Raw genomic sequence first — 13,403 nt, forward strand, 5'->3', positions numbered from 1 at the left:
TATTACAGCTGCTATGCTATTATTGTGGCTGCTTCTCTCTCTCTCTCTCTCTCTCTCTATCTCTCTCTCTATCTCTATCTCTATCTATCTATCTATCTATCTATCTATCTATCTATCTATCTATCTATCTATCTATCTATCCCCCCATCCGGTCTCGGCAGATGACCGCCCGCCCTGCGCCCGGTTCTGCTCCAGGTTTCTTCCCAGTAATCGGGGAGTTGTTCCTGGCCACAGTGCGCTTGGTGGATCCTGTTGGGTCTCTAAACTCTGGTGTACGGTCATAGACCTGCTCTATATATATGAGTCTCCAGATAACTTCTGTTGTGATTTGACGCTATACAAAAATAAATTGAATTGAATTGAACTACAAAGAGACATAAAACGACTACAAAGAGACATAAAACAACTACAAAGGTACACAAAGCAACTACAAAGAGACATAAAACGACTACAAATAGACATAAAACAAGTATAAAGGTACACATAGCAACTACAAAGAGACATAAAACAACTATAAAGGTACACACAGCAACTACAAAGAGACATAAAATGACTAGAAAGAGACATAAAACAACTACAAAGAGACATAAAACAACTATAAAGGTACACACAGCAACTAGAAAGAGACATAAAACGACTACAAAGAGACATAAAACAACTACAGAGAGACATAAAACAACTACAAAGGTACACACAGCAACTACAAAGAGACATAAAACGACTACAAAGAGACATAAAACAACTATAAAAGGTACACACAGCAACTACAAAGAGACAAAAACTGACTACAAAGAGACATAAAACAACTACACAGGTACACAAAGCAACTACAAAGAGACATAAAACAAATACAAAGGTACACACAGCAACTACAAAGAGACATAAAACAACTACAAAGAGACATAAAACAACTATAAAGGTACACACAGCAACTACAAAGAGACAAAAACTGACTACAAAGAGACATAAAACAACTACACAGGTATACAAAGCAACTAGAAAGAGACATAAAACAAATACAAAGGTACACACAGCAACTACAAAGAGACATAAAACAACTACAAAGAGACATAAAACAACTATAAAGGTACACACAGCAACTACAAAGAGACAAAAACTGACTACAAAGAGACATAAAACAACTACACAGGTATACAAAGCAACTACAAAGAGACATAAAACAAATACAAAGGTACACACAGCATCTACAAAGAGACATAAAACGACTACAAAGAGACATAAAACGACTACAAAGAGACATAAAACAACTATAAAGGTACACACGGCAACTACAAAGAGACATAAAACAACTACACAGGTAAACAAAGCAACTACAAAGAGACATCTTAGTTTGTGTCTCTTCTTATGTAGAAGCGGGGGGTCTGTATCTTATGTGTGTTGTTATATGTGTGAATGATTGTGTGTTGTTATATGTGTGAGTGATTGTGTGTTGTTATGTGTGTGAGAGATTGTGTGTTGTTTTGTGTGTGAGAGATTGTGTGTTGTTATGTGTGTGAGTGATTGTGTGTTGTTATATGTGTGAGTGATTGTGTGTTGTTATATGAGCTCATGTATTGTGTGTTGTTATGTGTGTTGTTATGTGTGTGAGAGATTGTGTGTTGTTATATGTGTGAGAGATTGTGTGTTGTTATGTGTGTGAGAGATTGTGTGTGGTTATATGTGTGAGTGATTGTGTGTTGTTATATGTGTGAGTGATTGTGTGTTGTTATATGTGTGAGTGATTGTGTGTGTAATACATGCTCATGTCACAGTCCCGAGGTAAGACTCATTTAGGAGTGAGGGATTCTAGGAGATTTGGGTCGGCTGACCCAGTGAGGACCCTGTGAGGCCCAGTGAGGACCCAGTGAGGACCCAGTGAGGCCCCAGTGAGGCCCCAGTGAGGCCCCAGTGAGGCCCCAGTGAGGCCCCAGTGAGGACCCAGTGAGGACCCAGTGAGGACCCTGTGAGGCCCAGTGAGGACCCAGTGAGGACCCAGTGAGGACCCAGTGAGGACCCAGTGAGGACCCAGTGAGGCCCCAGTGAGGCCCCAGTGAGGACCTAGTGAGGACCCAGTGTGGACCTAGTGAGGACCCAGTGAGGACCCAGTGAGGCCCTGCCAAGCACCTCCACGGCCAGATGCCTCCATTAGTCTGCCTAGACTCGGAGACCTGGCTCAGACAAACCTCTGCCTGGATTCGGAGACCTGGCTCAGACAAACCTCTGCCTGGACTTGGACACCTGGCTCAGACAAACCTCTGCCTAGACTTGGACACCTGGCTCAGACAAACCTCTGCCTGGATTCGGAGACCTGGCTCAGACAAACCTCTGCCTGGACTTGGACACCTGGCTCAGACAAACCTCTGCCTAGACTTGGACACCTGGCTCAGACAAACCTCTGCCTAGACTCGGAGACCTGGCTCAGACAAACCTCTGCCTGGACTCGGACACCTGGCTCAGACAAACCTCTGCCTGGACTCGGAGACCTGGCTCAGACAAACCTCTGCCTGGACTCGGACACCTGGCTCAGACAAACCTCTGCCTGGATTCGGAGACCTGGCTCAGACAAACCTCTGCCTGGACTCGGACACCTGGCTCAGACAAACCTCTGCCTAGACTTGGACACCTGGCTCAGACAAACCTCTGCCTAGACTCGGAGACCTGGCTCAGACAAACCTCTGCCTGGACTCGGAGACCTGGCTCAGACAAACCTCTGCCTGGACTCGGACACCTGGCTCAGACAAACCTCTGCCTGGACTCGGAGACCTGGCTCAGACAAACCTCTGCCTAGACTCGGAGACCTGGCTCAGACAAACCTCTGCCTGGACTCGGACACCTGGCTCAGACAAACCTCTGCCTGGACTCGGAGACCTGGCTCAGACAAACCTCTGCCTGGACTCGGAGACCTGGCTCAGACAAACCTCTGCCTGGACTCGGAGACCTGGCTCAGACAAACCTCTGCCTAGACTCGGAGACCTGGCTCAGACAAACCTCTGCCTGGACTCAGACACCTGGCTCAGACAAACCTCTGCCTGGACTCGGAGACCTGGCTCAGACAAACCTCTGCCTGGACTCGGAGACCTGGCTCAGACAAACCTCTGCCTGGACTCGGACACCTGGCTCAGACAAACCTCTGCCTAGACTCGGAGACCTGGCTCAGACAAACCTCTGCCTGGACTCGGACACCTGGCTCAGACAAACCTCTGCCTGGACTCGGAGACCTGGCTCAGACAAACCTCTGCCTGGACTCGGACACCTGGCTCAGACAAACCTCTGCCTGGACTCGGAGACCTGGCTCAGACAAACCTCTGCCTGGACTCGGAGACCTGGCTCAGACAAACCTCTGCCTAGACTCGGAGACCTGGCTCAGACAAACCTCTGCCTGGACTCAGACACCTGGCTCAGACAAACCTCTGCCTGGACTCGGAGACCTGGCTCAGACAAACCTCTGCCTGGACTCGGACACCTGGCTCAGACAAACCTCTGCCTAGACTCGGAGACCTGGCTCAGACAAACCTCTGCATAAACCTCTGAAGAGATGCTTTTCCTCAGCAAGGCCAAGTGGAGCTTGTCAGGATTTGGGCCACTGACAAATGTGTGAGGAATCTCACTGAAAGCGCTGATCATTTATTTTAAATAAAAAGCTGACAACAGGATAGAGAGAAAGCATCACTATGAACTGAGCCCTGATGTGGTCTGTGCCTGCTACACACATGACACTCATGCACATACTGTGGCATCCTGTTGTTGTTGTGGCGGCTCTTCTTTCAGCACACATTTGTTTCAGCCTGGTTCCATTTCATTTCACTTCACCACCCTGCTCTTTCCCAACCTCCATGTAATGCAAATGTTGGGAAACTGTTAAAAACTGCACTCGGTGCGTGGGTGGCGACATTATTATTCACTTTCTCTTGTTCTGTAAATTAAAGCTTTGGTATTGACACTAACAACTTCTGAACTCCCCACATTGTGCAACCGTCAATCTGCTTTCAATCCGCTGCACAAGGTTTCATTTCTTCTGAAGATGACAGACTGGAGGTGGGAGTTTCAACAAAAGGAAAAACAACTTGGCATTGGGGTCTTGCAGAAACCTTGTATTTCAAATTTAACAATCTTTACACATGCCAGCTTTCATACTGTCAGCAGCATCTCTAATTCAGGCCTACAGTATGTTATTGGAAATGAAAGCTGATAATGACCCCGTAGGGGGGCCTGTCAACTTATTGAAACTTGGTTATGAAGTGTGAAAAAGAAACTGATGTCAAAGGGAACATAAGCCCGATATTTTATGAAAATGATGACCTTTTAGACCTCCTGTAATGTTCTCTGTGAGGTACCGTATCCAACAGGATTTCACTCTTATGATAAGATCACTGTTGTGCTTTTGCTAGAAAGCTGAGTAGGAAGAGGTCTAAAAGAGGTTTGTGGGTGTAGATATACTGTACTCATACTTGTGACTAAGTTGAAATAATACCACTTTTGGTTTTGTTAACTTTACTATTTCCTCTTAAAATCTTCTCAGCAGACATGGTGTACTCATTCTGACTGTGAGATTTAGAAAACGTCTGCTGCGGCATAATTTTGCCTGAGGAGAAATTCTTTGTTGCTTTCTTTTATAGTGGCAGAGGGTAAAAAGGATTATGTTGTAACAAACTGATTGAAAGACATGGTTCTTGTGTTACAATTTGCCTTTTCCATGTGTGTTTTTAGAAAAAGATGCTGTGGCTGCTGAAGGGGCTCTTTTACGATGGGTTCTGCAAGCTTTATTTGATTTATTAAATACAGTATAAAGCCTCACCTCTCCTTCCCGTGTCCACGGTCGGCCATTCTGGGGATATTTGACCTGGGTCTGCCTCTTCTTCTGGCCTCCGTCAGCAAACTTGCACAGCAACGGCTCTGCAGGGGCTGCAGAGTGAGTCAGACAGAGGGGAGACAAGGACAAACACAGAGATGGATTAATCATCTTAATAGCAGGAAAAAGGGAAATTTCATGCATTAGGTTAAGTTACATTTCAAAGATAAGATTTAAATACAGGGTGTTATTCTGTGGCTTAAACAAAAACATAACATAAATCAACTGGACCTGAAAAAGGCACTCCAGCTCTTCCATTCACTGTATCTCGTCCAGCCCTAATGCCAGCCCTAATGCCAGCCCTGTTTAGATTCTAAACAACAGCAGTTATCGCTCCATCTCTACAACCCCTACAACCACACTTTGATAAAAGCAGCCTTGACGTGGAAACAAAGCCACGGGCTAATCATCAAAGAATGGTGAGCGCGGTTCCAACGACAAATCAAACAGGCATACTTAATACGCTAAATTACTCAACACAGTTTGACCCCGGGCGATAGACCGTGATTGTGATTGCTCCAAAGACAACATGGTCCTTTTCTGGACCAGAGAAAGAAGAAAGCCTTGATTACAAATAGGATTAGCTGAGTGTGACCTCACATACAAAAGTTCACCAAACTCTAACTTCATCCTGATAGGCTGCAGCCCTCAAACACCCTACAGGCTTCTGAAACAGCAGGAAGTGGCTGGATTGGGGCAGGATTATCCAAAAGAAAAAAAGGCTTTATTCTGTATCAATTTATTTTATTTTAAAAGCATATTAGAAAGCAAGAAAGTATGAATAATAGCTTCTAATTCTGGGGAATGCTTCAGCAACAGCATGACTCAACCATCACAATAAAAAGTGTTATCCTAACATAAACCAGGACACTCAGAGAAGAGTCAGATAGTCTCATACATATCGAATCACCATGGATCAAAGTAAATACTGCCCTCTTGAGTATGCAGTTATCAAAGGTGTACTTCCAAAGACGTAGTGTACAATTACAAAATGTACGTTTAGAAAAGTTTATGTGTTATACAGTTAGAAAAGGACTATAATAGTGTATTAGTGTAATTCATGTATATAATTAGAAAATGAAATGAAAACTCACACTTCATTTAAATGTATATGGGACTTAAAAGGGGAACACTACCTAAATTAGAAATTCCAATATGGTCTAGGAAAGTTCAATCAATATTTGTGAACATGATCTACTCTCTCTCTCTCAAAGCCACAAACCAGAGAACGGAGTCTCAAACATATGTTGTCATAGGGTATAAAGTCTGGAGCTGCTCCATAGACTGTGAATGGGAGACCCACAGAATGTTTGTTTTCTTATGTTAAAATCTCTTCAGTTTGTTTTAACCACAGACCTTATTTCAGGCCTCTACATAAAAACTCATTCAAAAATAACATTGACTTCGAGACGAGTGCTAAAATGTTAACTATGAGGACTCATTCCTGCACCACTACGGAGCACTTGTCTTTCGTCTTGTGTTGAGAAGCTCTAAACTGTGATTGCAGCAGTGGAATGATGTTCTGTCCATGTCCTGATTCAGTTTTATAAAGACACCCCCTTGACCCTGAAATTGAATAAGCCACCCACTTTTAGACATTGCCTCTCTCTTGTTCCTTTAATATGTCCACCAAGGCATGTTTGAGTCACTGACTGCATCTTATTAGCTGGCGTCTTATTTAAATGGCAGAGAAAGTCAAATCCTCATCACTGTGTGTAGTTTAGAAATAAATTAGTTCTTAGAAGACTTAAGAATTATATGAACTAGCAAAGCCGATATTATCATGCTGGTACTGATTTAACACATTATGAATGCAAAAAAAAAACGCAATTACGTCGCCTACTTCAAGAAAAATGTTCCTTCATCTCAATAAACTGAAAAATGAGAAGAGGTGTTCTCAGCGGAGGAAAGCATTCAGAGCTCAAGGTTGAGACGAGAGCTGTTTGGAATGCCCCAGGCCTGGATGGATACTCCAACGGTAAGTAGCTGTGTGATTATACTGCATTGAGGAATACTTTGTCATTATACTGTTTTAACTTGATTTTTATCTGAATAACAGGCCACACGGCTGGGCCTCTGTTATCATCCCTCTTTTTGCCACTCTGCTGCATGCATTCATATATTCATATACATTTGATAAACAGTCCTGTGTGTAGGTGTAGGTGTGATTTGTGTGTGTGTACCACTATGTCTCAGTGTAGTTTCCTCCAAATAAACAAAAGCTTGGCCAAGAAAGAAACACGAGAAATGGCCGAGATTTACAGGCGACGGATGTTTTTTAATCAAGATCCACAACAAAATGGAGAAGATAAGAAACATTAGTCATTTTATCTGAGGGAAGATATTAAAGTGGGTAGCACTGAAGCTATTGAAAATAATATGTTGACATTGTTTATTTCTCAGCGTTATTAACTTACATACTGTGGGCCTTCATTCATCAGCAGCCCTGTTTGAGGTTTAGATGTGCTTTAAAATCATAGCCCTTATCAACCATAAAGTCCCTTTAAAGGAACAGTGTGTAGGATCTGGCAGTGTCTAGATTACAACTTCTTCCGTGTACCGACTGCTAGGGTGGCTGACGGGAAAACGTGAATGTCCCTCTCTAGAGCCAGATGTTGTAAGAGTAGAGGGCTTAGTGTGTGTGTGTGTGTATGTGGGAAATGAGTGGTGAAGCAAGAGAGAGAGAGCGGCGGCGACGGGAGCGAGTAACGTCATTGTCTCCGGTCCAAACAGGAAAAGTTAACAGTGTTTGGTTTGTCTGTTCTGGGCTACTGTAGAAACATAGCGGTGCAACATGGCGGACTATATGGAGAGGGGACCCGCTCCAGCTATGTAGATATAAACGGTTAATTTTAACAAAAACACAACGATTCTTATTTTCAGGTGATTATACACTAAAGAAAACATACGTATTAATATTATATTCTATTTATGCCAATAGATCCCCCTACTTGTTACACACTGTTCCTTTAACACATTCCTGCTTGTGTTTTTATTGCATCAAAGGAATTGTGAAGATAATGAGATAAGATAAGAGGTCCAATAACACATTAAAAAGCACAGCGCTGTTTGAGACACAATGTTTCACACAGTCATTTTGTTGTTGTTTGTAGCGCAATACTGATGTTAGCATGGATGTAATGAAAGGATGCAAAATAGAAATGCATGCAATGCAATCTGAGAGAAAATAACAGCAATACCCCAAGAGCTGGGACTCTTTGGAACCAGGAACTAAAGTCAGACTCTTGTTCCGCTGGTCCAAACTCAGGTAAGGTTTTTGAGTTTCTGGGGTGGCTATCAGTGTTCATTTGTGAGATATGGCAAAACCTCTAGTGATACATAGTCTGTGTAATGCAAATGTGAAAGCTTTCATGGGTTGATTTTAGGTTGAAAAAATACATAATAATAATAAGTAATAATGGGCAATAGAGAGATGAAAAAAGGACTATTTTTAATATGAAATAGTTGTGCGTTCTAATTTTCAATTTAGAATAAGATTATGTTAAAAATATACTAAAATGTGGGCAAGATTAAACGGTCAGGTTTATACGAGAGGTAAATAATGTATTTATTGATGTGTGTGTATTTGCGTGATAAATGATTGCTGCTTCATAAGTATGAGACAATATGTGACGTGAGGACACACACTTGATTCAGACTTAAAGGCAGCTTCTGTGTTCTGTTGCTGTTTTGTTTTACCGGTATGACAGACAGAGAAAGCCACGTTGTCGATGGCTGACAACTTGTCAACTTTATAGTCAGGACGCTTTCTTCTCTGCGTCGTCTCTAAAGCGCCACACAAAGATACCGAAGAAGCTCCCGCTGATCTGAAACAAGTGTTCGTCCTCAGTATTTGCATGAAAAAAATACCTCTGTGTTTTGAATTGAATCGGTTATTTTTATGCACTAGTCTTCAGGTTTGTGTTTTTGGTGAAAAAATGGGGCCATTTATTGTGGAAATTAGTGATGCAAAAATGCTAAGTAGCTGATCCTAACGCCAGGGCCACACAGCGCGCATCATGCTCGCGTGACGGCAGCGTCACGTCGTGGCCGCGTCATGCCCACCTAGGGTGTTCACACTAGACGCGAGTTACCCACGTCTCGGGAGCGTCCCGGAGCTACCTGTCAGCTGTGTTTTTGCTGTTGCTGACAGCCCTTTCTTTCTACATAGAGTTTGCCTTTTAATGGCCATTTAACTTCATAATAAATGTGATTTATATTTATTTAAGACAAAAAAGGGTAAGAACTGTGTGGTAATTTGTAAATATTATTAAAAACAAGCAAATAAATTCATACATAAATATTAATATATAGCCCATATAAACCCCTCTTTTCTGTCAGTGAAGAGGGATTTATATATATATAAATCCCTCTTCACTGACAATGAGGAGGGATTTCTATGGGCTATATATATATATATATATATATATATATATAAATCCCTCTTCATTGACAGTGAAGAGGGATTTCTGTGGGCTATATATTAATACAAAAAAATAAATAAATACATTAGTAGTAAGAGAGAGCCTACAGCAATCCCTCTTCACTTTGACTGGCACAGTTTTAAACAACATTTCCAGGGGGTTTCGGGTTCCTGTTCTACAGCATTCCAGGTTGCGGCTTTTATCGAAAACGACTTAATTTACATCTGGGGCGGGACAGCAATTTACATTATAAATGCTGATGTTCCGACATCTCAGGCAACTTGGAGCTTTTCACCACCTTGTTGCTGAACTGCGCCTTGATGGAGAAAAACACCTGAAGTATTTCAGAATGATAAATATAAGTAAAGTGTTTTTTTTTTAATTATTATAAAACAAAGCAAAATAAACAGTTTCGTTATTTGTTAACCTTTAGAAAACGAAAATTATTATTAAATATCTTTAAAAAAATTAAATAACACCTCTAAAAGAAAGAACAATAAAGTTACGTGGTGTTTGTTGAGAGAGAGAGAGAGAGAGAGAGAGAGAGAGAGAGAGAGAGAGCGAGAGAGAGAGCGCATCGGAAAAATACTGCCAACTATCACCTGATGTTCTTATAACCTATTAACCCAGTCTATTATATGTATAGCATATGTAGGGTTTCTGCTATGACTACTACAGTGTTTACATAATTAAAAGCCTGTACTATATTAACTTGATGGAAACCTGCAAGCAGACAACTGCTTTATTTAGAGTATTTCAGAATAAAAGCATTGTGTTAATGAATGAATGATTCTGTGCACTAAAAACGCTAGAGGACTTTTATTTTGAAATCTAGATAGGAAGTGTAAAATATTGATGGTCAGTGACATATTCTACAGATGTCTAGACAAGGAAACTGTAGTAATCTTGCTCATATACTGTCAATAGATCACCTTCACTGTCTGTTGCTGCTGGGAGACGCAGCCGAGAGGTAAGCGGCAAGCATGAAAAATAGGCGAGCCTTCTATTCTATAAAATAGACGCACGTCTGACGTGCGTCTGACGTGCGTCTCATGCGGGCAGTGTGTCCACTCTAACCTGTTAACATGGACGCCGAAATAAAAAACAACACGCGACGTTGCCGTCACGCGAGCATGATGCGCGCTGTGTGGCCCGGGCTTAAGAGAGCAAAATAAAAGTAATCTAGAAATGTCAGTTCCAATGATGTGACAGATGCTTGCTAAAGAATGACAGGATGGATTTAATTCACTTCTTGGTGTCTCTCATACTAACATCCGGTGAGTTAAGGGTTAGGGTTATCACACTAACACCCAGTGAGTAAAGGGTGTAGGGACCCACCAACACTGGTGGCAAAGACAATGAACTACGCTTCTCAGGATCCTTGAGTCATGCAGCCATTGGTGGGGACTCAGCTCAGTAGCCATTGGCATAGGTGTGAAATTCACCCAGGACAAAACCAGAGGAATCTCTTTGTTCCTTCTCTTTCTGCTCTTTCTTCACCTTCTCCTCATCTCCCCTGACCTGTGGAGGTGAGCTGCTGCTCTCCAGACCAGAAGCTGCAAAGCAGCTCTGCAAAGCAGCTCTGCAAAGCAGCTCTGCAAAGCAGCTCTGCTCTGATCTATGGCCTGTTAGGAAACAGATATAGCAACAAGGAACTTCTAAGGCAGAAGACGCGAGAGCCTGCCTTTTTACCAACTAACTTCAAGCAACAATTGTAAGGAAGTTAGCACCAAGCTATCAAGCTGCTGAGAATAAGTATTGGAGTGATCAGCTTCCTCCAATCTGCACCACTTGATTTGAGCACAGCAAAGACAACATCTTTGACTTGGAACCACAACTTCAACACATGGAATTACAAACCCTTTTCTTCCATGGATTGGTAACGTACTGGGCTTACCTTAGCAGTAGCAATTGCACATGGCTGAGCAAGAATGTTCAACTTTGATTTCTAGAATGTACTTGTATTGATATGATTAATGTTATTCATTGAGTTTGACTGTTGTGATATTATCTGTAGTTATTTGTATTTGGGTAGCTGGCTTCGCCACATCTGATGTGTTTAGTTTATGCTTCACACAGACAAGGTCTTGCATGCAAACTAACCATCTTTTCTAACCCACTGCATTATCTGACACACATTAAGATCACATACAGAAACTGTGAATTAGTTAAACATAAACATACAGCTTCAGATAATCTTAACCCCCACATCAACCCTCTCTGTCCTTCCTGAGCACATGTGTTCTGAAGAACAAAGAGGCCATGTGGTGACAGCCATCCTCTCTCTCTCTCTCTCTCTCTCTCTCTCTCTCTCTCTCTCTCTCTCTCACACACACACACACACATGCTCACACACTTTGTTTGGTTTGTTTAGTTTAGTTATTTAGTTAGATTAATATTGTGTTTTAAACCTTTATTATCTTGTAAATAAATGTTTGTGGAATATACATGCTGGTCTCTTTAATGTTGTACAAGAGTGGATAATGCCAACCTCTGCTATGTCAAGAACTCCGATATCCTTCAACCTTTACTATCTATTTTGGTTATAGTTATTAATTTACTTATTAATCAACATTCCAAATTGATAGTTTAGCCTATATAATGAGACTATATTAACGTTTTGGTTATTGGTCCCTGATTCCAGGGTGGTGCCCCGTTTATTATTAATGTTTATTGATAATTCTTATTAATATTAATAATTCTATTATTATTTATTAATTCATTTGCTAATAACCAAACCTGTTACTGACAAATCCCTACATGTTGGTGCCCCGTGTGAGGCATAGTATTGTGTTATAGTGTTCATAATTGTGCAGTATTAATTTTCAGCATAATTTTTGGTAAAAAACAAATTTCATATTCAACTTCTAAACAAACCAAAAGTGTTTATATTCTACACCACTAGTCTTCCACAGGAGTAGAAGTCGAGCTGTATTTTTAAACAAGTACATTGTGGTTAGAATTGTTTATTGGAGAGATTTGCTTTTGCTGCTAATTCAAGTTGACCTACACTGTAAAACTTGAAAGGATTTTGGTTCAGCATTTGAATACCAAGTATTCAATGCAATCTGGTCTATTTGTCATATTTTGCTGTTAATCTAAGTGTTCCTTTAATGACACAGCGTGCCACCGGCCCTGTCTAACATGGAGAGCTTGTACCTGGCTGTGTAACTGCCAAGCATTCCAGCCTGAGTGAGTTAAATAGAGCCACAAAGTGCTACCAAATTTCTCCAATTTTATTTCTTCCCTAGCACAGAGCCTAAACCCTGACTGCCCTGAACTCATCAGCAGGTTGAGTTTCAGTGAGTGCAGGAAAGAAATAGAATCGCTCCTCACAGACAGGTGTGATGCGCAGACTGTATCCAAAGACTCATTGTTAAAATGATTGCTTCTGATTTTCCACAGGCAAACTAGTCTTGCCGTTCAGAGCAAAGTAGCCCTGGAAAAGGAGGTAGATAGCCTAAGAACGCAAAATGCTGATCTCCTCCATGAAGTTCAGACAGCTAATAAGAAAGCCATGCGTTACTTGGAAGACCTGCATTCAGCAGAGTTAGATCTTTGTCAACACAAAGAAAAAGTGTTAGGGCTTAGATTAGAACATCTCGCCCCACCACAGTCTGCCAGTCACTGTGATTCTAGCTACTCCGATTCACACTCCTCACTTGATGAGAGGTTAACTCCCTCTCCACTCAGAAGTGAAGGATTTACAACCGATTCAAAGTCCTTGGGAATGAAGTCAGCTCCTCAACCTCCACTGAGAGAAAGAGTGAACAGCTACCTGACTTCCTATTGTTGTGAGACTGACAGTGAAGACACATGTAGTTTATCTTCAAGAAGATATCCTGCCACATGTTGTTCTCAGCCACTGAGACATGACACTTTCCCCTGTGCTCCTCCCTCCAGCCTGCTCAGCCTCCTTTCCACTCTGTCACAAGGGTGATGACAGCTGTTCAGCCTCTGCTTCTCAGCCAGAGAGAACTTTAGCATGTGATGCACCAGTGCATTGTAATGCTAATTTAGTCTTGCCTTCAGCAGAAAGGACCCCCCAGGGTCCCCGCCATGAAGTGCTTGAGTTTTTAGCTAAAGACATTGAATGTTTTGATCCAGGCAACTGTGATCATCACATTGAT

At 41.9% G+C, this 13,403-nt stretch overlaps 1 protein-coding gene across 8 annotated transcripts in view; it reads right to left on the reverse strand.

Annotated features, from left to right (window-relative positions):
- LOC141778290 (RNA-binding motif, single-stranded-interacting protein 3-like) overlaps positions 1–13,403 on the reverse strand; it is a 218,490-nt gene that overhangs the window by 19,081 nt on the left and 186,006 nt on the right. For all 8 annotated transcript variants that reach the window (XM_074652467.1, XM_074652473.1, XM_074652472.1 and 5 more), the window contains one exon: positions 4,796–4,902. In XM_074652467.1, coding sequence (XP_074508568.1) covers positions 4,796–4,902 — 107 coding nt within the window. The remainder of the gene's footprint in view (positions 1–4,795; positions 4,903–13,403) is intronic.

This window comes from Sebastes fasciatus, chromosome 12 (assembly GCF_043250625.1).
Source record: "Sebastes fasciatus isolate fSebFas1 chromosome 12, fSebFas1.pri, whole genome shotgun sequence".
NCBI classification, from domain to species: Eukaryota; Metazoa; Chordata; class Actinopteri; order Perciformes; family Sebastidae; genus Sebastes; species Sebastes fasciatus.